We start from the raw sequence: 24,444 nt of genomic DNA, 5'->3' as shown, positions 1-24,444 counted from the left end.
CAGCTAAGGAGGGTATTCTTGGAATTGCTGTGGTTTTGTCCCAGGTGAATGAACATCTGCCACAGCCAAGCTAGGACAGGGCACAGCAGCCTCCTTATTAGCCATTACGCTCGCTTTAAAGGGGGTGTGCTTGATGCTACATTGTCAGATAAAGAGAAGAGGCAATTACCCTGGAAGGGTAGCTGTGTGGCTACTCAGACGAGATATTCAGAACGAGAACTGGATGCTTAGAAAATGTAAACCAGATCCTGACTGTGAGGATATCAGGTTGAGGAGACAGGATGAGTGAGATAGTCAGCGGCATTGAAAATGCAGCCCTAGCCTCGGCACAGCGGGAAGGTGACTTGCCTTGCTGAGCAATTTGTCTTACAGGCTTGAATCAAACTCTTACCGATAAGGTTCTAGTTTCTGAGTACTCATTTCATACCTTATCATTTCTCTTTCTGCAGAACAGTTAATGCAGTGCTTTATGGCCCAGAGGTCAGAATTGACCTCCTTTTAAAAAGCCCTTAAATATGCTGTTCACCACAGCTTTAAACAGACAGGCACATGTGTTCTGGAGGCTCTGTGAAAGTGGCAAATGCTGGGTCAACAGCACCCCTAAAGATCACTTCTTCAGCTTGTCTGTGCTTAAGAGGAGAATAAACATGTTTGGGTTTTCATTTGATCTCGGAGAACGTGAGAAACCTGCACATTTCTGTTGTGGAAAGAGGAATCTGGTTTTGTTCCCTTGTCACTGCCATGCTCCTGCAGCAGCTGAGGTTGAAGCTGCAGAACAGAACTTGTGCTAAGGGTCTGCAGGAACAGACTTTCTCATTGCAACAATACAGAGGGTACTAGCAGGCTCTAACATTTGTTTATGTGCTGTGACAGATAAGAAGTTCACCTTTTGCAAAGGTTTCACAGTGTGTCACTGACTGCACTGCCTGCACCTATGCACTAACCCAGCAGTGCTGATGCCACTTCCCGGGTGGTTGCCACTGAGAGACTGGAGAGATTCAGATAGGAGGCACTAAAATTGCCAGGGACTCACGAGGCACCTTTCTGTGTTGCATCTTTGGCAACCTGGGAAGCAGGAAGAGGACACTTTGTAGTTAAGTTTTTCTTCCATGTATTCCTCTTTTCTCGTAAAAGATTCTTATTTTGAGTAAAGATTAGTTTGGAGGATACATAAAACACAGCTTTCAGAGTCTTCAGTTAAGTTTTGGACTGTAGACAATTTAGTGAGTCAGGTGGGCAAGCTCTGTAGTTCTGTGTGCTCAAAAGCACCTGGAGAAGATGCAGGTCATACTTTTGTAACAAACTGATCTCTTTCCTACCACTAATTGTTATTTTTTTCCTTATGTGAGCTTCAGTGGTTTTGTTGTGAAAAGGTTGTTGAGTAGGCACTGCTGTAGATACAGATTCTGAGGGTAAGAGAGCGTTGTGAAAATAGAGAGAAGAATGCCACCTTTGGTGATGGATCAGCAGAGCAGGAGTTCACTTGAACATCCATAGGACAGCAAAGCATTGGCACTCAGAAGTGCCTGACCAGTGTTAAAGCTGCAGCATTTTGGTAGTTGGTGTAAAACTGAGTTTAGTGATCCCCCAGAAGAGAGCCTGAGCTACCTTCATCCAGGATATGACTCATTCAGGGGATGATAAAGACTTCCTGAGGAACTTGTCCAGTGGAAGGTGGCAGAGGGGTGCTGCAGTGCTTCATTTTAAGGTTATAGTCAGCCTGCTTCTGAGCAAGGAAAATAGGTGAAGATGCTGTTCAGGTTAAGGGACCAAGGGAGATGGGAAGCAAAACCCCTGAGTTTGCGAATTGTGGATGAAGAGAGGAGTAATAATGGTTACATGAGCGAGTGCAGAGTTCTGCTTCCCTGGATAGGTCCTTCCAGCCTCAAAGAGCTGGCAGGCTGGGGAGCTTCTGGGTAGAAGCTGCTCTGCTTTTGTCATTTTTGATGGGTAGAGTTGAAGACAGTTGCTCATGTGAAATATCTCCCATCTGTATCACAAAAAAGGCCATTTATGGGGAAACGTGAGGTATTCCCTGCTTCTCTTGCAATTTGGATTTCTTTGGCTGGGCTAATGACAAAAGCAGAGCAGGTTTACAATTCTATTTGTACTCTAAAATGAACACTGTTGTACCAGGAATATTAACATAGCTGCATTTATATACTCTGCAACATCAAACTGACTGAATTTGTGGATTGTCAGTATAAAATGAATGTGTGTTTACAAACTTTTGTTGTAAGTGAGAATCAAAAGCTCTTTTGTTTGAGAGAGCTAACAGCAGCCTGCTTCAGTAGCCTTCACTCATTTCAGAAAGCAAATGCTGCCTCTTGTTCCCTTTCTGCCTCAAGTTTGTTACACCTGCACTGTTTCTTGTTTATTTCTGCTCTAAAAGATGCAAAGTACTTGCAGTGGTTCTAGGAAACCAGTTTTGTGACTGCAGAAGGAGGCCTCATGGTAAAACGTGTGTTTGGGTAGTGCTGTCATTGGGACAGCATCTGGTGGCCTCCCTTCTGTCATGATTTAAAAGCTGGCTGCCAACAGCAAAGGAGCAGTGAGAGAACCTCTTCATCCCTGGGGCACTCGAAGGCTGGAGAACTCCCATGAATGAAACTGCAGATAAAGCCCTCAGTACTGTATCTTTTTTGGAGACTGTTCCAAAGCTGTGTTGGACAGATACAAAATGGTTGGGACTGAAGCTGCTCACCAGGGTATGTTTGTTGTTGAATTGGTTTCACTGAAGCAGTCACTGCTGAGTTGGGTCTAATGTGGTCTAGTTTTGCAGACACTGGAGGTTGAAGGAGATGAGCCCCACTCTTGGTATCCCATAATTGCAGCCTGAATGCTTCCCTGTGTTTACACAGGCTCCCAGTACTGGGTTTGTGTGTAGCCCAGAGGCTGCTCCCCTCCTACACTGAACTCCTTACCTCCTTTTCAAGGCTGTTGTGTTAGAAGAACACTTGAGAATGCATCTGCAGTGCTGTCTGACTTTGTGCAGCTCCTGGGACCTGAACCTATCTGTTGCCACCATACTCTGGGATTACTACAGCAAGAACCTGGTAAGTAGATGGCTACAGAGACATGGAATTTCATGTCCTCAGCTTTTAGCAGCTAATTTTGACTCTCTTCTGTTGTAAAACTGCCCAGTCAATGGCAGAGGCCTACATGTGCTGTGTTTAAGAAGTCATGTTTAAGTGCATGTTATGCTCTGTTACATCCTGTCACAGGTGACTGAATTCTGCTGTGTTTTTGCTCTTATTTTTCATCAAGACTGCTGCTTTGAAGGCCTTGTAAAAACCCTTTACACATACTGGATGTTGTGAGTTGTGGTAGGCATGTGAAGACTGCACCTTGCTGCCTCTGTAGCATTAGCACTTACTGGTCCTTACCTTCCCCCTCTTCACTTGCCGTTCCAGAACAGTTGCTTCACTGTTCCCTGGCTGGGCCTGAAGGATCTGGTGACTGTCAGCAAAACCTCGCTGTCGATGCTGGAGCTAGTGAAGAGCTGCTGCTGTGAGCAGCAGATCTCTGCCCTCTACAAGTCCAGCAACAGCTACTTCATTTTCCTCAGCATTGTGGCCCAGATGATGAGAGCAGCAGAGCACAGTGGTGTCCATCCTTGGAAGCAACTCAAAGGACGGTATGGCCACCACCTGGCTCCTCTGCTGCTGTGAGGTGTCTAATCAGCCAGGCTGCCTGACCCCTTCAGCCTCAGGCCACGGCACAGTGGGGATGCAGAGCTGATAGGGAAGGGCTGAGGGGTACAGGGTGAGCCATCACACACAGGAAGCAGTTGGTCTCTCAAGTTTCTCCTGCCAGCTGAGGCTGTGACAGGCTCCAGGAGCTGACATCCATAGCCTGTGCCTGTGTGCATCATCCCCCAGGCCAGGCATTGGGTGCACGGGCAGCCTGTGCAGTGCAGCGGCACAGCCCAGCTGCCAGGCTGGCAATGGAATTAAAGCACAGAAATTGTCTGAGCTGCCTGTGAGCCCTGTGCTGGCCAGGAGCACAGCCTGGCTCTTGCTAGGCCTGCAGTTGCACTGAGCTCCAGGTTTTCTCATGGCTTCCAAAATCTCTCCCATCACACTTTTCCTGGGATTCTAATTTTTCATTCAAATTTGGAGCACAGTGCTTAAGAGGTATGGCCAGGCATGATACAATCCCCACCAGATATGTGTGCTCTAAATCCAAACCTGGAGTGGTGGTGTACTTACTGAATCCTTAAGGCTTTTATTGTAACAGTGGGATTGTACCCCTCATCAAAAGTGCTCTTTTCTCATTGGATATAAGACTTGGAATGAGTTCAAGTTTGGGGCTTTGGTTTTATTTTTTAAAATATTGAAGTGTCAGGAACTAATTCAAACATTTATCAAATAGCAATACAAACTTTTTGTGTGCTAGTAATTAATACTTGTTATTGAAAATGCCCACGTGTGTGCAGACTGCCCAAAGTTCTGTGGTAGGTTTCTGCTAAGACAGGAGGCATGTCTTGGCTGTGGGAAGGGGAAAGCGTACCCAGTGCCCCTGTACCCGGCCGAAGCTGTTACAGTCAGTAAACGCTGGGGTTAAAACTTACTACTGCAACACAGAAACAGATCTGTTGCTGGGTGGTGAATCCGTGTCCTGCTGCTGTAATGTTAATTGGCTTGCTCTGTTGTTACTGCAGAGAAGTGATACTTGGATTTTTCTGCTGCTGTAGCTTGTCACTTTCCCTAGTTGAAGAAGGGGAACAGTAGTACACAGCACACTGTTGGTCTGCTCACCCAGTATTCCCTGTTTCTCCCTTGAATGAATCAATTACACAAGTAGCAAAACGTATCAGCCTGCAGCTATGATTTTGGGATGAACTCTGTTTTTCAGCAGCTAACCAAGCATTAATTGGCACATAAAGAATGTAAATGCCTGTCAGTAGTGATTTACTACTAAATGATGTTAATTGAATTTGCTCTGAGCTTTGGTGGCTAGATTTGATAACCTCAGCACCATTTCCAACTCTCCTTCCAGGTGACAGAACAGGCAAACAGCATTTCTGGGTGTTAGCTAGTGCATGTGGAGCCTGCTCTCAGTTTAATGTGAAGAAAATAGCCCAGATTTGAAACATACGACCTGAAATGTTAAGGCAGCCATTTCTGCTTCATTCCTCGGTTGTAGGAATGATGATACTGAAATCAAAGTCCAGGTCTGAGCAAAGGGCACAGAAAAGACCTGTGTAAAACTCTCTGATTCTTGTTTTGTTTTGTTGTTTTTTTTTTTCTTTTGAGAAGGGGAAATTTTCTCTGTGCCACATGGAAAAAAGGCAGTTCCTAGGAAGGAAGTTTGGGTACAGGAGTTGTTCACTGCTGCAAAAAGATGCCACTTGGCAGCTTCCTTTCCAGCAGCCCTCATGGGCTAGATGTGATCTGCAGGCATGGCATGGAGGTCACCCATCACAGAACAGAGTCTGCTCAGCTTCGTGCTGAAAGCTGCACAAAGGAGAAGGGTTAGGTTGTACTCAGAGCTGCAGGCTGCTAATATGTGCCTGGAATAGTGTGTTAGAGAGGGCACTGAGAAGGTAAAGCAGCAGAACAGAGTCTGTCAGGCAGATAGGACATCACAGCCCCTAAGAAGCTTCACTGTTGCTCTCGGTTTTGTTTTTTGATACAGAATTTACTCCAAGTTCCATCGCAGAAGAATGCAGGAGCTGACGGAAGTGGGGCTGCAGAACTTCTTTAACCTGTTCCTTGTGCTGTCAGTAGTTGCAGAGACAGAAGATGTGGTGAGCCGCGTGCTGGATCTTCTGGACTTCCTGCCCCCAGCCCCCATCACTGTGTCTCGGAGAGCTCTCATATGGAGAGGGCTTTTTGCTTTCATTCTGATTTACGTTGAGAAGAACATGGACATCAGTGTCCTGGCTGAGAAACTCGCCTGTGCTTTCCAGGAGAAGGCAAAGGAGTTTCTAGTCACCAAAAATGACCACGTGCAGAAACAGAATCTCTGGGCTCTACTTTCAACCTACATTGACGGTGTCCAAGAAGTGTTTGAGACCAGCTGCCACTTGAACCTGTCTGAGGAGAAGCTGCTGAACGATGGCTTTACCATGCTGCTGCCTGCCTGTGGAGGAGCTGAGCTGAGCATGGTGCTGAACTTCCTTCAAGTTGTGTTGGCCAGGCTCCGGTAAGTTCTGCAGTGATGCCGTGGGTGCAGGCTGGCACCCTTGTGTTAAACTGCAGTTTGTAGTCATTTCCTGCTTAAAGAAAAGGCAAAGCTCTGGAGGACTGGGAATGATGTGGTAAACTTCAAAAATCACTAGTGCCTCACTGCCTTCAGTCTTAGAAATGATTCCTTGCTATTCCAGGACATCAAATTTGGCCTTCCCGATGTTCTGTTATGATTTAGTGGCTCTCTGGCCACTCTTTCAGGCAGTGGCACCTTTCCTCTGGCAAGTTTCAGAACTGTTTACTACACTAAGTTTTGGGGTTTGTTGCTCTGTTTTTCGGTGTGGGTTTCGTTTTATTCAGTGAATCTATTCTATCTTCCAGACTCTTCCTTCTGTTTTTTTTTTCCCTTTGCCAAGGTTGCCATCAAATGCCACAGTTGTGGATATTTAAATACTTGTCGGGGGTTCAATAGTAAAGAAAATCAGATTTTACCACTTCAAGCAGCCTTGCTTTGATGTACTAGTTCAGTTTTCAACATCCACAGTGCCCTTCAATAAGCATATTTTTGTCTACTGATGCCTTTCAGAAGTAGTCCTCCAGTTTGAAGCCCAAACTGCTTTTTTTTATATAAGATATTAAGAAGCAGCTATTGATCTGCCATCACTTCAAATGTGCAAGATTGAAATAGGAGGAGAGAGCTGCAGACGGATGCATAATAGGAATGGTGAGGCCCATATGCAAGAGCTCTCTTTAACTAGCTTCTTTGTTATTGTCTAGTAGTTTGACTGCAGCTGTCAATAGCTTATACATCCAAAGACAACTGTTTTTCAGGCAGTCTTTTGAAAAAAGATGAAGCATGAAACTAAGTTTAGTTGATTTATTATTTATTATTTCAGTTCAACTGAGTGTATTTACTGGAATAAATTGGAGACTTCAAAACTGCTTTGACATTTTCTCTATTAGCTAATACACAGCATTCATTGTGTTGTTTTTAAAGATGAAATAAGGAGGAATTTGAAGCCAGTCATGAAGTTGCCTGATTCCTAACTTGGCATTATTTTGAAGCCTTGGAGAAGTGGGCTCCTGGGGGTGTAACACAGGCCAAGGTGTCGAGATTCACTGCAGAGTGTTCAGGGTGCTGCAGACAAGGCGTAGAGCAGTGCTCAGAGCTCTGTACACAGCAGCTCTGCTGGGTTACCTAAGTTACAAACACACTCACTGGTGTGAGAGAGCTTACTAGAGCCTGGGTTTTGACAGTTCTTCCTTTCAGCTTCTGTACTTGCCAGTTCAGTCACTATTACCCAAGGACACAGCAGCTCTCCTCCTTGGCACCTGTAAACCGCTTTGCTCTTCAGGTAGTGTGGGCCAGGAGGTATTACTGTCTCCCTCCTTGGCAGACTCCCTGACAGGAGCGCTCTGCTGTGCAGAGTAGAACAGCAGTAAAGCCACTTTTTTCCTTCAGGAGGTTGGGGTGATTTTGTGCCAAGCAGAGGTTTGACTGCTGTCATCAGCTTAACCAGACTAATCGGGCCTGATCTGTCTGCAGCCTTCCTCGGACAAGGATGCAGTGGTTTCATACCTCTCTCTCTCCTGTTTTAAATCCAGGCATACTGAAGGTAGCCCTTTCAGAAATGTGATTTTTCTGTACATTGCACTCCCATAATTTCCTAACTGTAAGACAGGGAATTTACAAGTGGGAAGGAAGTGGAAGCCCCAATGAAAGAGAAGCAGCTCCATCCTGCCTGCTAGGAAATAACAATTCGTCTGCCGCTCTCTGCTCACCCCAGCTGATGGCCTACAGGAGCATTCTTCAGTGCTGATTAGGCACTGGTAGAAAAACACTGACTGGGTACCTTAACCATGTGCCTCAGTTTCAGTGCTTGCTTTGTCAAACAGCTCCAGCAGCCACCTTTAAGGTACCTTGCTGAATCACTGAATCCCATTCCAGGTTTCCAGGTGCTCTTGTTTGAGGACACTGTAAAAATGACACTCTTCCCTTTACACAGTGAGGTGTAGCCAAAAGCTGCTCTTTAATTACAGCTCTTCATGCTGCTGTGGTTAAGGGGCTGTCAGCATTTCCATTACAAACCTTTCTTTTCAAGTGTTTGTAACAGAGCAGTGAAAACTCGCTCTGGGCTAAAGCCTGGTATGCAGGGGTTTGAAAATGTTCCATGCTCTTCTTTTTTCTTAAAAGGCACCTGAAGTGAGAGCACACATCTTCACCATTTTCACACAACAGTGCTTTAACCTTTTCCAGGCTTTTCTGGCATTGTCTGCTAGAGAAGTACCAGTAATTTTTGGTCACTTTATGTACCTATACTTACACCATTTTGAGTAATCATTTTTAACATGTATCAGGCTGATTATTTTGGTGTCTATATATTTAAATAGAACTTTGGCTTGGCAGAAGAACTCATTTTTACTAGATTTTGATATGCAACGAGTCAGTAACTGGAAACAAGATGCTATTTGCTGGCATTTCCAAGTATTTGATCTCCATAGTGAGACTCAGTATGAAGTGTAAGATTATATTTAGTTGTCATCTTAAAAACCTATGAAAAACAAACAGGAAGCAAGCAAGAAACTCCCAAAGAATGGCAATGCAAAGTGCTTCCTCCCAGTGTTTGCTGGGAGCGTTCAGCTTCCAGCTCACACAGACAAATGTTTAGGTTTTGGGTCTGGTTTTAAGCAGTGCTTGGAGTCCTGGTTTTGGTTTTTCCTTTACTGGAAGGTGAACGCAGAATGCTTGCCCGTGTGTGCTGTCAGCTGTTGCAGTCTCTAGTGCCACCACTATGCGAGTGCCCTGTGACACAGACAGAAAACAGAAACCCTGGGTTAATGGAACCCATGGGTTGAATGGACTTGGCAGAGCTCCCTGTGAGAATGCACATGGGCTCAGTGAGCTGCTGAGCGCCCAGCAGCAGCAAGCTCTGCCATTGCTGCTTGCTGGTGTGTGCAGCCTTGAGCTTGTGCAGGAGAGCACAACAGGACTGGAGGCTCCAGCTTACCTTTGCTATGGAAATGGGAGCCACTTGTCATTTTGGTTGCGTTGGACTTGCCATCAAAATAGCCCGTGGGAAGCCTGAGGCCAGCAGAAGCCTCTCTCCCCTCTCTGTCACCACAAATAGAAAGGTCTCCCCTTCTCTTCTTCCTTTCCTGGGGCTTTAGTGATAGTCTTTGTAAAATGTGTTCTCTGATGATGAACTTCTGAAAATGTAAAATGTGTTCTCTGATGATGAACTTCTGAAAACTGTATCCAGAAGAGTGTGGGTCTCATCTTCTGTCCTCAGCTTCACAACACAGATCTTGTGCTTGGAGAAGCAAACACCAGGAGAATGGGCAGGCTGTGGAACAGGCTTCCAGAAGGGGTGGGGGCTGCCTCAAGCCTGTGAAGAGGCAGTTGGACAATGCCCTGAATAAGATGCTTTAACTTGTTCAGCCCTGAAGTGGGCAGGCAGCTGGACTAGACAGTCACTGAGGTCCCCTACAGCTGAAAAATTCTCTTCCGTTCTAGAACCACGTTAAGAACAAACGAGAGAGCAAAAGCTGTCAAAGGACCTTCTGGTTGTTGATGCCCAAAGCCAGTCTTGGGAGCCACTCACTCAAGGCCAGAGAGCCTCAGGCGCAGAAGATAACAGCTCTGTCCCCCAGAAGCTGAAGCAGTTTTCAGTTCTATCCCTAGTGTCTGCCCAAAATGAATCCACTTGGGCTCTCTGCTGCCTGTCTGCCAGCAGTCAGGATGCTCTGTTGTGAAAGACTGAATCCAGCAAGCAAAGAGAGTAAAGCCATGTCCAGGGGCACTGAGGAGCTGCTGCTTGGGGCCAAGCGGTTGTTGGGAGGAGTGTGTGCACCCCAAAGGACACGGAGCACAGATGTGTTTTCTGGTGGAAGTGTCTCACTTTGCAAACTCTCCCCAGATTAGCTCTCCTCTCGGTTTTCCTCCTCTGATTCTCCACCCAAGGTGTGAGGACAGCTCTCCGTGGGGCTGTGGTGGCTGCGGGTGTTAGACAAAGGAATGCTTTCACCAGTGAGGCCATTGTGTGCAAGTATCCTTCTAATCTCTTAATTTTGATTGTTTCTTCCTTACCTTACAAGATCTACATTTCTTCTCTCTTTAGGATATCTCTTGTCAGATTTAAGGCTTATTTAAAATGAACAGAAAGCTGAAGCAATTTTCTTTATTCCATTTCAGTCTCCTAAGGCCTATTTCCCCCTGGTGAGCTCATAGCAACAGGGGGGTTTAAGGGAATTCAGCTTTCTGCAAATTAATGTCTCACATCATGAAAATTCAGGACTTTTTTTCCCCTATATCTTGCAAAAGTAATACAGTGAGTGCCAGTATTATTTCTTGCCAGCGGGTGGAAGATGAATGATTTTGTCACAGTTTTACTGCTTGATGAGCAGTGTCCTGAGGGTCAGGCTTAAGTCTGTGTCACTATGCTGCTCATTACTCTTGAGCTAAATAAGGGCTGATTGGATCTAAATTGCCTAGCACAGGGGCTGCAGATGAGCTCAGTGAGCAGGGGCTGACCTGCTATTCAGGCTGGGAGTAACCCCGGTGTGCAAATGCTGCATTAGAGCACCGTGGGAGAATGAGAGGCTGCCGACCGCTGCCAGCCAAAGAAATCGAAATGTAAAAACTCTTTGATGCTGCAGCCTTAGCATTTGAAATGTAGGAAGTGACAGGTTGATGGTGCTTATCAGCTTTGGCTGGATTAGAGAACAGTGTCATCGTGCTTGTGTAATGACAGAAGAGGGAAGCTTGCTCCCAACTCTGCTGCCGAGCTGCTGCTGCCAGAGCCAATGCTGCCTCCTGCTGCTGGGCTATGGAGCCTGGAGAGCTGGCTGGGGTGATGGGCACCAGCACACCACAGTGCCCCCTCTGCGTGTTCCTTCCCGCATGCTTCTGCCCTCTTCTTTCGGGAGTGGACTGCAGCCCTGGCTGACAAAACAGGAGCCAGCCACTGCCACCCTCGGGATGGGTAGGCAAGCCACGCGTGTCAGTCTTCACACAAAAGAGTTCCCTGTGTCCGCTCCTCCAGAGCCAGCCCGTGTGAAAGGAGGTGACCTCGGGAGAGGAGACTTCACTTGTGTCTGGGTTTTAGAGCAAGCTGAGGAGACACACATCTGAAGGGACTCGGGCTAACAGAGCACATGGAGATCTTGTCTTAGTGGAGTGCTGGCCACAGCACACATTTCTGTGGTTTGTGCACTTCTGAAAGATCCAGTTCAGTGGAACAAGCTTTTGAGATTTGTTCCTCCTGCCTCCACCACTGGTGCTTTGGAAACACATTGCTGATACACAGATGCTCTTCATCTGCCCCTCCTTGGTGCAGGTACTGTCACTGACAGCTGGAACCTGATGCTGTTGCTTCTCTTACTGCTCACTCATGGGCCTGCCTCATCAGCAGGAGCAATTTGGTGTTCTCCTGAAGCCAGCGACTAAATGGAGAGAAGGGCTCAATCCAAACACATTCTGTGTGTGCTGGGTATCAGCTGTTTGATTCTTCTTCCCCTGGGATAGTCTTGCTCATGATGAAATTTCTTCTGGGACATGAAACAACTTCCAGTTTACTTGTTTCTGAACAGCGCAGCAACAGAGGAAGAGAAAAGAAAAGAGCAACTTTACAGGAGCATTTTACACCACGTGTAAAGTGATGTGAGTCTCAGGGAAAGAGATTTCCATAAAGAGCATCATTATTGTGAGGCTTCAGAGGTTCTTTTGTGGTCTGTGGGTTATTGGTGGTTTATGGTATCCACTTCAGATCACTGGCTAGGGAAGAAACCCCAATGGTTTGTGACTGGCAATTCCAAGGGATTCTCCTGTGTCTTAAAAGGGAGTGGGGGCTGAGTACAGTATTTATGAATAAACTGATACTGGAGTCCCAGAAGGGCGTGATGGGAGCAGGACATGTATACAAGTGTGATGGAAGTGATTTTAAGCTGGCAAGGCTGAGGAGAGACATGCTGGAAGTTACCCAGTGTGCAGAAGGACCCTGCGGAGACGACAGCAGTTGTGTGAGGGGGAAGAAGGAATTGCCTTTGTTTGGGGTGGTTCATAGTAGGCTGCAGACGTCAGCACTGGCAGGCTGCAGGAGAGAGTTGTGGAGTCGGGTTTGATTCTTTGGAGACAATGCTTGAGACAAATGTTTGCCAGAGGGAAGTCTTTGTAAGCTTGCCAGGCTGCCGAGATGAGTTCCCTAAATGCCTCTGGAGATGCTGCCCAGCTCTCCGCTGAGGTTTCTGTGCTGGGTGTGGTGGTGACTGATCAGTCAGCCCGGCAGCATTCTGGGCTTTCTCTTGCAGAGCAGCACCTCGGTGAAACCAGAACGAAACAGTACCTGCAACTAGCAGCTGCCATCCATTTAGCTTTGGATCTCTGTCACTTGGTTTGCTTTGGAGAGGCCACATTTTTTCATTTCCCCTTTCTGTTAGGAGGAGGATGCTGAAGCTGTTCAGGGCTGCTGTGCTCTGCTAGCTCTTGGCATTTCTGGGGTGGGGGTGTGCACAGTTACAGGGGCTCTGCTGCGGTGGGAGCTGTGTTTTCAGTCATGATGTCTTCGGGTCTTGGAATCTGCCTAGGAAACTCCTTGGAAAATGTCTTTTTAGATGTTTTCCAAAGAAAGCTAATTGATAGGGGGCATGTAGGTGTGTTGTCACGTTTTGTTGGGCTTGGAGCCAGCCCAAGTGTCATTAACTGCCAGTGCTCCCAACGTTCTTTCCAGGGGTGCTAAAGCAGCGACAGTGAAGACTGAGCCCCATGTGAAACCAGCCTGGAACAGCAGCTGACTTGCCTCTTCCTGAAGGCAGGAGGGAAAGAGCAGGTTTAGAACATGAACTCCTGACCTCCTGGGGTCCTGGCCTGGCTGTTGTTACTGGGAGGAGCAGTTAGAGAAACATCAAAGCAGTTTGTGGCTTGTTTAGTTCTCTGGTGCTCTAAGTGCTCAGTCTTTTCTCTTTTGCACGACCAGAAGGTCCTGTTTGTCTCTAAATGGGGTTAATTAAGGCCCCAGGGCAGTGCCGAGCCCCTGCCCATGGCTGGAAGGTACGGACATGGTCAGAGCTGCAGGAAGTGGAGAGGCAACCCAGGGCATGTGCAGCTGTGCCAGCTCTTCCTGCAACACACGAGTGAGAATTTTTGACAGCTGTTTCTGTTCATTTATTCATTCCTGGCTGGTATCAAAGAGTGCCATGAAGCCTCTGGTTCAGGGTGTGCTCGCAGGGCCTTGCTGGTTCTGTGCATGGTGCGGGAGCCAGGGCTGCCACCACACACAGGGCTCGGGTGAGGAGGGGGCAGCAAGTGCAGGAGTGCCTGCTAGGACCAAGGGATTGGCTTTTGCTGCTACTACAGCCTTGTCTGCCTTGCAAAAAGTAAACGATGCGAGCAAAAGCAACTGTCTTGGGTTGGCATCCTTTGTGTTTGTGGACAGGGGTCCGCTGGTTAGCCATTCGGCAGTACTGCAGTAAGGGCTCCAGACACTTCCCTGGAGTGTTGCAAAGCTGCTGGAGATTTGCACCCTGGGAATTCCTCTGGAATACCTCTAATAACAAAGGATCTTCTGCAGTGGCTCTTGATGTGGCAGGCAGTACTGCGTTTACTCGTTCAGTGTGTTACAATTCTGTCGAGTTGTGTGTTAGGTGCAAAGATGACATCAGGAGGTAAAGCACCATGATCATCTCTTAAAGACTAATTAACTGCAGCACAGCCATGATTATCCAGATGCCACAGAGACTGAATACATTCAGGCAATCAAGGGACTTTACAGTGTAATTATTAGACATTGGAGAGACGTGACCCTGTTTAGGGTAACAGGGAGCTGTGGTTAATTGATGTTAGGATAATCAAACTTCTGCTGTTCTATTATTCCAGTACCTCAGACTTTGCAAGAAAGTGTGTGCATGTGCTGAGAGAGGAGAAACCCCAAACACAGGGAAGTACAAGCTGAAAAGTGAAGCTTGATGTTCTGCTTGCATTAGTTTGCTGTACTGAATTACTCCTCCAGTTAGAAGCGCTGAGACATCACTGATGGTGTCTGTAAATCACCCCCTTCGTAGAGCACTGAGCAGTCAGTACCTCCTGATTCTCAACAGTTTGTAGAGCTGTTTCCCTAAGACATCCAAAATTCCTATTTTTTCCAAGTCAAACTCAAAAGTTGAAGGACTTTCCAGACAAGACATTCTTGCTGTTTTCTTTCTGGAAAGCAGATCTTTCCTACGTGAATACCGAGGGTTGTGACAGAAAACACAGCTGATGGAGTGCCTCCCCCCCCAGCTTTATTGTCTTCTCCAAGTTTAGAACGTGAGGACACAAAGCAGAGTTTCCTTTCCTTAGAGTTCGTCCTGAAAGGGTTTGCACTGCACTCCTGTGCTGGTGAACCTCTGGAGCTCCTAACAGCCTGACTCTGGAAGCTGCGAGCATCCAGCGTGGCAGTGCTGCTGCCTCTTACTCAAAGTTCTGCTCCTGCTTTCTGCTTTTCTCTCCCGCCCATCCTTCTCCCCACCCTTCAGTCATTTTTGCAAACTCCTCAGCAACCCCATCTCCATGTAAATTAATACTGTAAATTGTGCTCCAGTGAGAGTGGAGGGAGCAGTAGGAGTGGGTGTGGGGAGAGAAGAATTAAAATCATTCCAATAAATGATTTAATTTATGCCGCGGCAGTTAAGCATGCTCCTGGTTAACAGAAATACCCTTCAGCTACAGAGGATTTGGGAGGGTTGGAGGGCACTCATTTGCACATAAATAGCCATTAACTGATAAATTCCCAGAGGTCTCCTGTTGCATGCTAGTGGTTCTGACCTACTTAACTGGCTTAAATTTGTTTTACAGAATTATTATAATTCCATCCTTGGTACTTAAACTTTGTGATTAATGCATGCCTCACAATACAATTAAAGTATAATTACACAGTTTTACAGTTTGCTATCATGGTGTTATTATTATTACAAAGAGCTGGATTTTGCAAATATTAGAAGAATTAGGGTTCTGATACCCATCACTTTGCTGTTATTAAGTGATTATGGTAAATGGGACCCCTTTATGTCTGAAGAATGAAGTGGAGAGAGGGGAATCATTAAGTAACTCATCAGATGGTTTCTAAGTGATTGAGGAAGAGATGTGTGGTGGGGTTGTTGCACATCTGTAGAGGATAGGTGCAAATACCTTTTGTTCATCCCTGCCAGCTGCCTGTGACATGCTGTGGCACAGCTGTGCTTTGGTGCTTAGTTTCATACTAAACATCTCTGTAATGTGTTAAAAATCATTTGCATCTGATTTTGTTACACTTAACTGGAGCTTTTTACTACAGGGACAGGTTTGGTTTGTGCTCCTACTGTAGCAAGGAGACACCTCCTCATGTCAATATTAAAGAGACAGCAGCCTAATAGGGCCAGAAGATGTGTGCAGTGTAGGGCAGGAGGTGCCTGTCTCTCTGCTGTGGGTACCCAGAGCAGCTCTCTGAGGGATCCTCCCCTTTCAGCCTGTGTGCATGGCTGTGCTGTAAAGTCACCCTGGCTGCAAAGGCGGCAGTCAGACACTGCTATGTCCACCGTAGTTGTAAGGGGGACCTGGCCTCTCCTGTTTCTCTGGCCTAACCTAGTTCTCTGGACACTGCACTCTCCAAGGCGATCTGGGAATCACTCGTACGTGTCTGTGTTTTGTTCTCTCTTTGCCAGTGCAGCTGCACCAGAAGACTTAGGTTTTAAACAGTCAATACTATCGGCAAAACTGGGAAGTACTTTTTAATTGTCATTGCCTTTTCCTATTCCAGTCGCAGTTACAGGTCTAACTTTGCTTCACCTGTGAAGCAGGGCTCAGTGCTGGGAAATGGCGTGGCTCACGCATCTGTTACACTCTCTGTTCTTCTAAAGCTCTTAAGGTTACACTAATACTTTTTAGCTGTAATTACACATGAAAGCTCCAAATGCTGGACAAAAAATTGTACCCTGCACCATCAACTCTTATTTGATCCAGTGTTGTGGATTCCTTTTTGCTCAGTGTTCAAGACCTGTTGCTCTCCACAGTTGTGCTATCTGTTTCCCTAACAGTGAAAATAGCTCTTGCTAATTCTGGAGAAGACAGTAAAAGGGGAATGGAAATCTTTTCTTTTTGAATGACTGCTTTCACATCAGTGGCTCTAGGCTGCATTTATGCTGCTGCACTGATCTACTCTCTGCTTTCCCTGCTGCCATTGGCTGTCACTGAGCTCAGAAAACGTTGCTCATTATGACTGATGTGTGCAGGCATGCGAGCTGGTAGCCAGTAATTATTCCTGGGAGAATTTGCTGTGCCAGGGCCTCCCACTCGAGTACTGGTGAACTGGTTTTATTGCTGGTCTGTGCAAGCCTGACCAAAATCATCCTGGTGTGGCACAGCCAAAACACAAAGGCTGCTTGCCAGAAAGGAACAGTCAGCGGCAAGAGCTGGGCTGCAGAGCTGGCCTGTAGCAGCTCCCCCACACCGTGGAGCAAACAGCTGTGCTGTGCTAATCAGGCTGATGAATGCAGACCCCCATCGATTGAGCAGGCTCTGGGTAGATTATGAGCAGGCTGGCTTCAAGGAGAGGCATTTCTGAGCTGTTTGCCGCATCTAGCAAGTGCTGCTGCTGTAGCACAGCTGCCTCCTCAGTGGTTTGCTTTGATCCTGTGGAATGAAAGGACAGGAGGATCAGCTCAGGTCTAAATGAGATTACAGCTGGTTCGGCAGCTTATCTGGTCTAATGCCAACTCGTGTGGCTTTGCACGTCCTAAGGGGTTTACAACAGAAACTGTTTATTGAGTATCATGGGTTTACTCAACACAAGCAGGCTAATCCCCCCAGCCTCAGCGTGCTGTAGGATTGTGCCTCAGCCAAACCCCGAGCCGGTGCAGCCAGGGCCTCCAGAGCCCTTTGTCTCGCTTCGTATTGATTTTATACCTGTGTTAAAGACAGTAAAAAATAAAACCAATAGCCAGCCCTACTGTGAGCAAAAGGTTAATCTGACCTCCACAGCTTACAAAAGCATCCTTTAACCCTGGAAGGGATGGGAACCTTCCTCTGGCTCTGCGCTCCAGGGATTCTCTACTTAGAAGTTTAGAGGAGCAAGACAGGAAAAACACTGAAACATTTTACTCTGTGTCTTTTGAGGCCTCTGCATTCTTTCAGCAGCTGCACGGAAAACTTAAGCAGTTCTTTCTGGCATTAGTATCAGTGTCCTCTCTCCATGGCAGGGCACATGCTGAGTGCAGGCAGAGCAGGAGGAGCTGGTGGCTGTCTCAAGGCTTCTGCTGATCTTTCACAGTAGTGGTTTTTCTGCAAAAACATCAGAAAAATGCCATCACTTTTCTCAAAATCCCAACCCAGCCAACCAAAAACCTGAAACAAGTAAAGCCAAACAAAACTCACAACAGAAAACCGAACCAAAACACAACTCCAAGTGTAAGTGGGTGACTCGAAGGCACACTGAGCTGGCTCGTACTCGTCTTGAGTACTGCCTTCAGTTTTGGGCTCCCCAGTTTAAGAGGGACAGGATCTGCTGGAGAGGGTCCAATGGAGGGCTATGAGGATGATGAGGGGACTGGAGCACTGCCTGGTGAGGAGAGGCTGAGGGACCTGGGGCTGCTTAGTCTGGAGAAGAGAAGACTGAGAGGGGAATTAATAAATGTCTATAACTATCTGAGGGCAGGGGACAGGCTCTGCTCACTGCTCCCTGAGATAGGACAAGGAGCAATGGATGGAAGCTGCAGCACAGGAGGTTCTAGCTCAACACAAGGGGCAGCTCCTTGACTCTAAGGGTCCCAGAGCCCTGGCACAGGCTGCCCAGAGAGGCTGTGGAGTCTCCTCTGGAGCCTGTCCAGGCTTGTCTGGATTGTAACGGCGACTCGTTGCTTGGCACATAGAAGAATGTGTGGTCCTGAGTGTGGATGTGAAGGTGGCAGCCTCTGCAGCCCCTGCAGCCTGCTGCTTTTTGGCCTGGGCTAGTCCTGGTCAGATTTCTGAGCCCCAGCAGACAGACTGTGGGTTAAACACTCAGCTCAAGGCTTTTGTGCAGGCACCTAGGGAACTTGTGGTGAAAGGAAAGCAATCTGGCTGAGAGAGCAGCTGGGGAGGTCTGAGATCTGCTTGTGCCCCACTCTTTTCAGTTACTCAGGTTGCACTGATCACTGTCGCTTGTGAGTGAGGATGCTTTGATTTCACTTTGCTGGAGTTCTTCTGGAAGGACCTGCTGCTGTTAGTTGAAATTCTAAGCATCAGAGCCATTTATCACATTAGAAACACTCCTATATCTCTACCTAGTCTCCCTAGATTTAGCCAAGGGTGTTTCTGCAGGTGGTAGTTTGTGATTCTGTGTTTGTTTTGGCATCAAAAGATTGTTCAGGTCCTGTGGAAAGACTTCAGAACTTAGCCTTGGCTGTGCTGGGTACCCCTGTTCTGTGGATGCTTTGTCTGGCCTGGGAACTCCGAGTCCATGGAGGAACCAGTGTCTGTGTTTCTAGACTGGCTGCCCCTGAGGCTGGTACCCTATGTCCCTGGCAGTGCTGGTAGGAGGTCACCTCTCCTTTGGGGAGTTCTGAACCCATGTAGGTAAAGATAAATGCTGCTGTGTGAAGTCTGGATGCCAATCTGCAGCCGGTGCAGGTTATGGACTGGTAGCAGCTTCTGTAGTTTATGTGTTTGACTTCTCCAGCTTGACTCAAGGCTTCACTCCACTGCAGTGAGGCAGGCTTGCCAAGGCCTGGCTTAGGAGTGCAAAAGCAGTGATTACAGTCACAATCCCTGCATGCAGATAAAAGGCTGTAATTCCTGCCAGTAGATTGCAAACAGCAATCCCATATGCTACTGCTGTAGCTGTAGCCACAGCTCAGTCCTCACTCAGGAAGCACAAAGCCAGGCTTTACCTGATCTGATGGCAAAATAGAAGAAAACACCTTGAAATCCATCACTTTACAGTGCTAACATGGTGTAGTTTGCACTGTAATGATGTGAGTGGCAGGTACAGAGCTACTCACACCATGGCTAACCTTATGTGAATGGTTTGAGAAGTGGAGATGTCTGCTCATGTACTTGTCCACTGTTGGAAATGTGGGAGCCTGTATGTGGAGCAAAGCTGCATTTACCTGTGGTTTGTGTGATTCCCAGGTGTGCTAGGAGAGGCTGCTTCATCAGTGCAGCACACTGAGGAGTCTCATCAGTTCTGGCACTTACCTGTTGAAGGTACTGTGTGGGTGACTGAATAAACATAACTGCTGCCCTTGCGCTGACACAGATGTATTGCCTCACTTGAGCAGGCTGCACAGCCTGCTGCTTTGCATAGCAGCCAAAGGAGATGCCAGGCACCCTTCTTTGGAGAGGATACTTTGAGGACTTTTTGCAGCTTCACTGCCTAGTCTGGATGTAAGCAGAGCAGAGTTTGGTCCCTGAAGCTCTGTTGTCTGTGCTAGGAGGCATCACACTTTCTTAACAAAAGAAACCACAGAAGCCTCTGGGCTTTACTGTGCAACTTTTTTTTTTTTTTCCTGTAAAAGGCAAATAAATTTTGAACCTTGACCTCCTTGGCCCTGCTTTTACTTGTTCCTAGTTTGTCCTCTAGCCTTCACTATTCCTACACCCTTCTCTTTGTCCTTTTTTTTCCCCTAAGGCACCACTCCCAAAGCACGGCCTGACTTCCCTTGCTAATCTCACTCCCACTTCAGTTCCTGTAGACATGGAGAAGATGCCTTGTAAACAGCCACACTAGCATGCTGGATGCAATCCTCAGTGTCCAAGCATGGAATGGTTCCCAGCACCCTCACAGAGTAAACTGTCCTGTTCTCCAGATGTCACGGCAGGGAAACTGAGTTGCTGGTGTGAGGATGGCAGTTAAGGATAAAAGTATTACAGGCTGCAAATGTTGGTGCAAAGGCAAGCCTGGCTGGCTCTGCTGTTTGCCAGTATCTTGACTCTGACTTTACAATGCTGTTTATAGAATTTAATAAAGCAAATGTAATGATGCTGCACCATCTGAACTGGGTTGACCAGAAGGTAAACAGAACAGGAGTGAGAGTGTGTTCTTACAGCCCGAGCAGCAAGAAGAGTGCTAGAGGAATCAAAGGGATCTGAGTGTACAACTGAATTGCTGTGAGCAGCGCAGCTCCTGTCCTGGCTATGCTCAGAGAGCCATGGGCACTGCTGGCAGACCCCATCTAAACCAGTCTGCTTCCAGATGAACTCAGACCTGGTGAGGTTTTGCAGACGAGAGTCCCAGAGGAAGGTTTGCAATTGGCCTGAACCATTAGCCATGACTTTCTGCAACCCTGCGGCACAGATGTGGAGCAGCACCTGCCTGTGGGTGCTGAGCAGACCTTCCTGTGATGCTGGCACTGCTGCATGCAGATGCTCATTTTAGAGCTGCCTACCTCTCATTTCATCTGCTGCATTAAAAGGCATACATTAATGGCTGACATTAGCAATTAGCACGAACTCTGTGTGCTCAGTATCCCTGTGTTTGTGTCTCCCCAGGAGCGTGCACAGCCGTGCCAGCAGTGCCCCAGCAGCAGCTAGAGAGCACCACCTTGCTGTGGCTGCAGCTCTCTGGAGGAACTTCTTCCCCTACCTGAAGAGTCAGAGGATGGCCCAGCTGCCACCTTCCTCGCAGCTCGCCGATACAGCTGCAGGTTAGCACCAGGCTGCTGCTGCCTCTGCTTCCCTGGCATAACTCGAACCTGAGCAGAAAGGTGGATTCAGTGCTAAAGATGTGGACAAGAAGTGAACCACCTGATGGAATGCAGACAAGCTGAGAACTCCAGAGAGGTTTGAAGCTGCACAAGCCTGGCTCACACGAGTCACAGACTGTGATCAGCACTGCAAACGTGACATAACATGAGAATAATTTCTTCACTGTCTCTACAATTTACATCTTGTAGAGATGTTACTATGGTTTGCTGTTGGACTGTTCATCATAGCAGCAGCTCCAGCTCAGCTTCTTTAGATACTGTTTGACATTTGGAGGCAATCTTTAAAAGGCTGACTACATGACTATGTTTTTTGTGCTGATCCCTTGTGCTCATGGTCACAAAACTATTTAATCATTTGAATTATTTGTCCTTCCTTTGTACTGGAGGAGTTTAATCCTGAAGGACCATGTTCCATATGTATGTGACCTCCATGTGCAACAAGTCAGCATCTCAGTGGGCAGACACATCTCAGTCTGAGCTTAGCCATCACTCACCAGCATTATGTGCTGTAGCTACAGTGAAAGCTTGGAGCCATTGAACTAAGACATTAAAAATAAAGTGTTTTTTTTTCCTCATCGTGATAGGAATTAGATAAGGTTCCAAGCTCAGAAGCACAGGGTCAGTAACAGGAGTTAAACCAGCCGTGGTTTGAGGCTGCTCAGCAGTAGTCAGCAGGCAGCACTAACGAAGGAGGCAGCGTGCTGCAGCAGTCGGCTCACACTGCCAGCACGTGTGGGAGCAGCAGTGCATATCAAAGGGGGAGGTTGTCCATGACAGAGCTTTCACTCCCTCCCTGCAGTGGCAGATCTCTCCATTTTAGGTTAACAGGGAAGTAGCACAGGAAGGGCAGGTGCAGCTGTGTCGTACTGCACAGAGCTGTGAGTCAGCACTGCAGAGGAAGGCAGCCACAGCTCTCCTGCTGCCCCTGCCAGGCTCTGCCCTGGCACAGCCAATTTCTGCCTCCTCTGTGCCACAGCTAGTGCTGGAGAGGTAATGGTACTGCACAAGTTGCTTACTCACCTAAGGCAGCATGGGGACCCTGTGACCTGCTGTATTCCAGGGCTGACAAGGAAAGGCAACTCCTTCATAGCTTAAAGTGTCTGTCCCTGCACCCTGTCTGCCAGCCTCTGTCTGGGTTCTGGAAGCAGCCTTTGCTGGCCAATGCAAGGGCAGCTTCTCAGTGCAGATGGTTCAGAAACCATCCTTGTAACCAATACTGCATTTCTATTTAACCTGCACTGCATCTGGGAACCAGTGGACCCCTTTGTTTCACTGCCCTCCAGAGTCAGGTCGTATGGGCTGATTTGGTGACTCGTTCCCTGTAACTTAACAACTGCTTAGCAGCTGTATGGAGAAACCACTGACAAGGTGCTTTGTCTTCTCTCTTTAAAACAGGTTTTACTCTCTTAGCTTTGGACATGCCCAGCAAAGCCCTGTCGGATCTGCAGCCACAGCCTGTCCTGTCAATGATGCAGCTGTTTGGATGGGATGATATGGTGTGGTCTCAGCTGGTGTCAAGATATCTGAGTCACCTCATCCAAAACAGGTGAAAACTTGCCACTGCTGCTGCATCAGTACCCCCATTCCTTCCTTAGACCTATGCCAAGTGTTGCTCCAGACAGGGATGTGTCATTGAGGTGGTCCAAGTTCTTTGCATCTGCTAGAGTTCTGGTTTGTGAAATCCACTGAGGCATCCCACAGAAGTTATTTGCTTGCATTTGGCCTTGTTTGTTTTGTCAGCAGGGTTGTGCAGACAAGGCACAGTTGTCACTGGTTTTAACTAAACAAAATGAGGAAAATAAATTAATGTTGTTTAGTGGGAGACAGAATCCAGTCTAGTTTCCTTCTGGACCTGTGCTACCTTTTTGTTCCAAGCATGACGAAAAATTCATCAGAAAATCAGCAGATTTATATATATATATCTCAAGCAAAGAGTACAAACATTGCCCATAGAAGTCTAAGCACCAAGGACTGAGCAGGGATGAAATCTCATACAGAGGGGGAACTGTGTTCATATTGCCCTAGCCTGAAGCACCCACGGAGATGAGCTGGTAGGGTTTGGAAGCAGGGTGCAGAGCAGCCTTGTGGTGCTTGGTGAGGGGTTTCTGCAGAATGAATGGTGTGAGGCTGATTGGATTGGGAAGAGAGGCAGCTGCTGGCACACTGGGAGTGCTGGAAAGCAGGGCACAGAAGGTGCAGGGAGTGCTGATGGTGAGCAGCAGGACACAGGGTTACAGGGAGAGCTGGTGGTGCTGTTGGCTCGGGAAGGACACCTGGCCGAGAGAGCAGCAGCCAGTTCGGTTGGCAGGCTGTCCCTCCTGGCGAGGAGTTGAGGAATGAGGCATCTCGCACTGTGTGTCCTTTTCCCCAGGTTCTGTAGCCCTGTGTGCCTGCTTTTGTGCTGCCAAGTGGCGCTGCCAAGTGGCACTGCCAGTGCACCGAAGGAATGCCTGCTGATTTCCAGCTGCGTCTGCAGCCAGAGGAGACACTGCCGCATTTCTGCATGCTTCTGTTAGATCTGCTGACTTTTCTTTTTCTCTCCTGCCCACGCAGTGCCCTGTGTGAAGCCTTCTCCAGCATGGGCTATCCCTCCTTCGAGGCCCTGACAGTGCGCTCCTGGTTCCGCTGTGTTTTGCAGATGTTCCTGGATCAGCCCAGCAGGGTGCTGGCCAGGGCAGCTGCTGAGCCATCAGTTGGTGAGTGCCACATTGCCTAGCATTCGCAGCTGCAATTCCATGCTGCAGAACTGACAATTATTTCCAGCTAATTGCATTCCTGTTTCTGTTCCTTTACTCTCACCTGACTATGAGATGTGTTTCTTTATGCTGCTTTGCTGTTTGTTGAGAGTTTGCCTGCTCTGCATACAGCAAATTCACCACAAAGAAAGACAAAAGAGCTTCCTTGGAAGCACGCGGCACAGACTTGCTCCTAAGGAGACAAGCTGGTTTTCTCCCCAAGGAGAAACTGCCCTGGAGAAAATGAAAACCTTAAGTAAATAGTCAGAAATCACGCTGTGAATGCCCCAAAAGAAGGAAAGAAAAGATGGCAGTTGCAAGGAATTCCTTCTCTACACTCTGCATTTTGCTTTCTTACAGTAGTGCTTCCTAAGTTCTTCTATATAACACCTTGAGTCTCATTATTTTTGGAACACATTCTCTAGCAATTTTTTTCAGATACATTTTGTAGACTTTGACAAAGCCATTAGTAAAATGAAAGCTTTGGCTGCACCCAGGGCTTGGTTGTCCCTAACGCTCTGCACCCTCCTATAGCTGCACTGGAAGCACAACAGCGGAGGCAGATCATTTTTGCCTAGAGATCTTGCTGCTAAAGTTAAACTCTGGTGTGCTGTGTTCTCTGGTGACAGGGAAGGCCTACCTGGAGCAGCTGACTGAGATGACAAGGCTGGTTTTCAAGCTCTCAGAAGTGGAAAGCATTCTTTCAAAGGCTCAGGCTGCAGAGCCAGCTGTCAAGCAAGACCCCAAAAGTGCTCTTGTCCACTTCATTAAGGTACTGCACATCTCTCTGTTCACACTGTGCCACACGACAGTGTGAGGGAAAAGTAGGGATGTACCTGGTCTCGTTTGGTGTCCAAAGAGGAACTACTTGCAGAAACCTGGTAAGA

The 24,444-nt window shown here is 47.5% G+C and overlaps 1 protein-coding gene across 1 annotated transcript in view; it reads left to right on the top strand.

The window, feature by feature from the left end:
• The window catches only part of MMS22L (MMS22 like, DNA repair protein), a 45,800-nt gene that overhangs the window by 12,475 nt on the left and 8,881 nt on the right, over positions 1-24,444 (top strand). Inside the window, 9 exon segments of the mRNA XM_064170115.1 lie at positions 2,937-3,056; positions 3,414-3,637; positions 5,641-6,162; positions 7,597-7,605; positions 17,837-17,863; positions 20,620-20,762; positions 22,218-22,368; positions 23,376-23,518; positions 24,187-24,329. Coding sequence (XP_064026185.1) covers positions 2,937-3,056; positions 3,414-3,637; positions 5,641-6,162; positions 7,597-7,605; positions 17,837-17,863; positions 20,620-20,762; positions 22,218-22,368; positions 23,376-23,518; positions 24,187-24,329 — 1,482 coding nt within the window.

This window comes from Pogoniulus pusillus, chromosome 33, assembly GCF_015220805.1.
Source record: "Pogoniulus pusillus isolate bPogPus1 chromosome 33, bPogPus1.pri, whole genome shotgun sequence".
Taxonomy (NCBI): Eukaryota; Metazoa; Chordata; class Aves; order Piciformes; family Lybiidae; genus Pogoniulus; species Pogoniulus pusillus.
The sequence above is the reverse complement of the archived record's forward strand: the minus strand, read 5'-3'. Positions and strand labels throughout refer to the sequence as shown.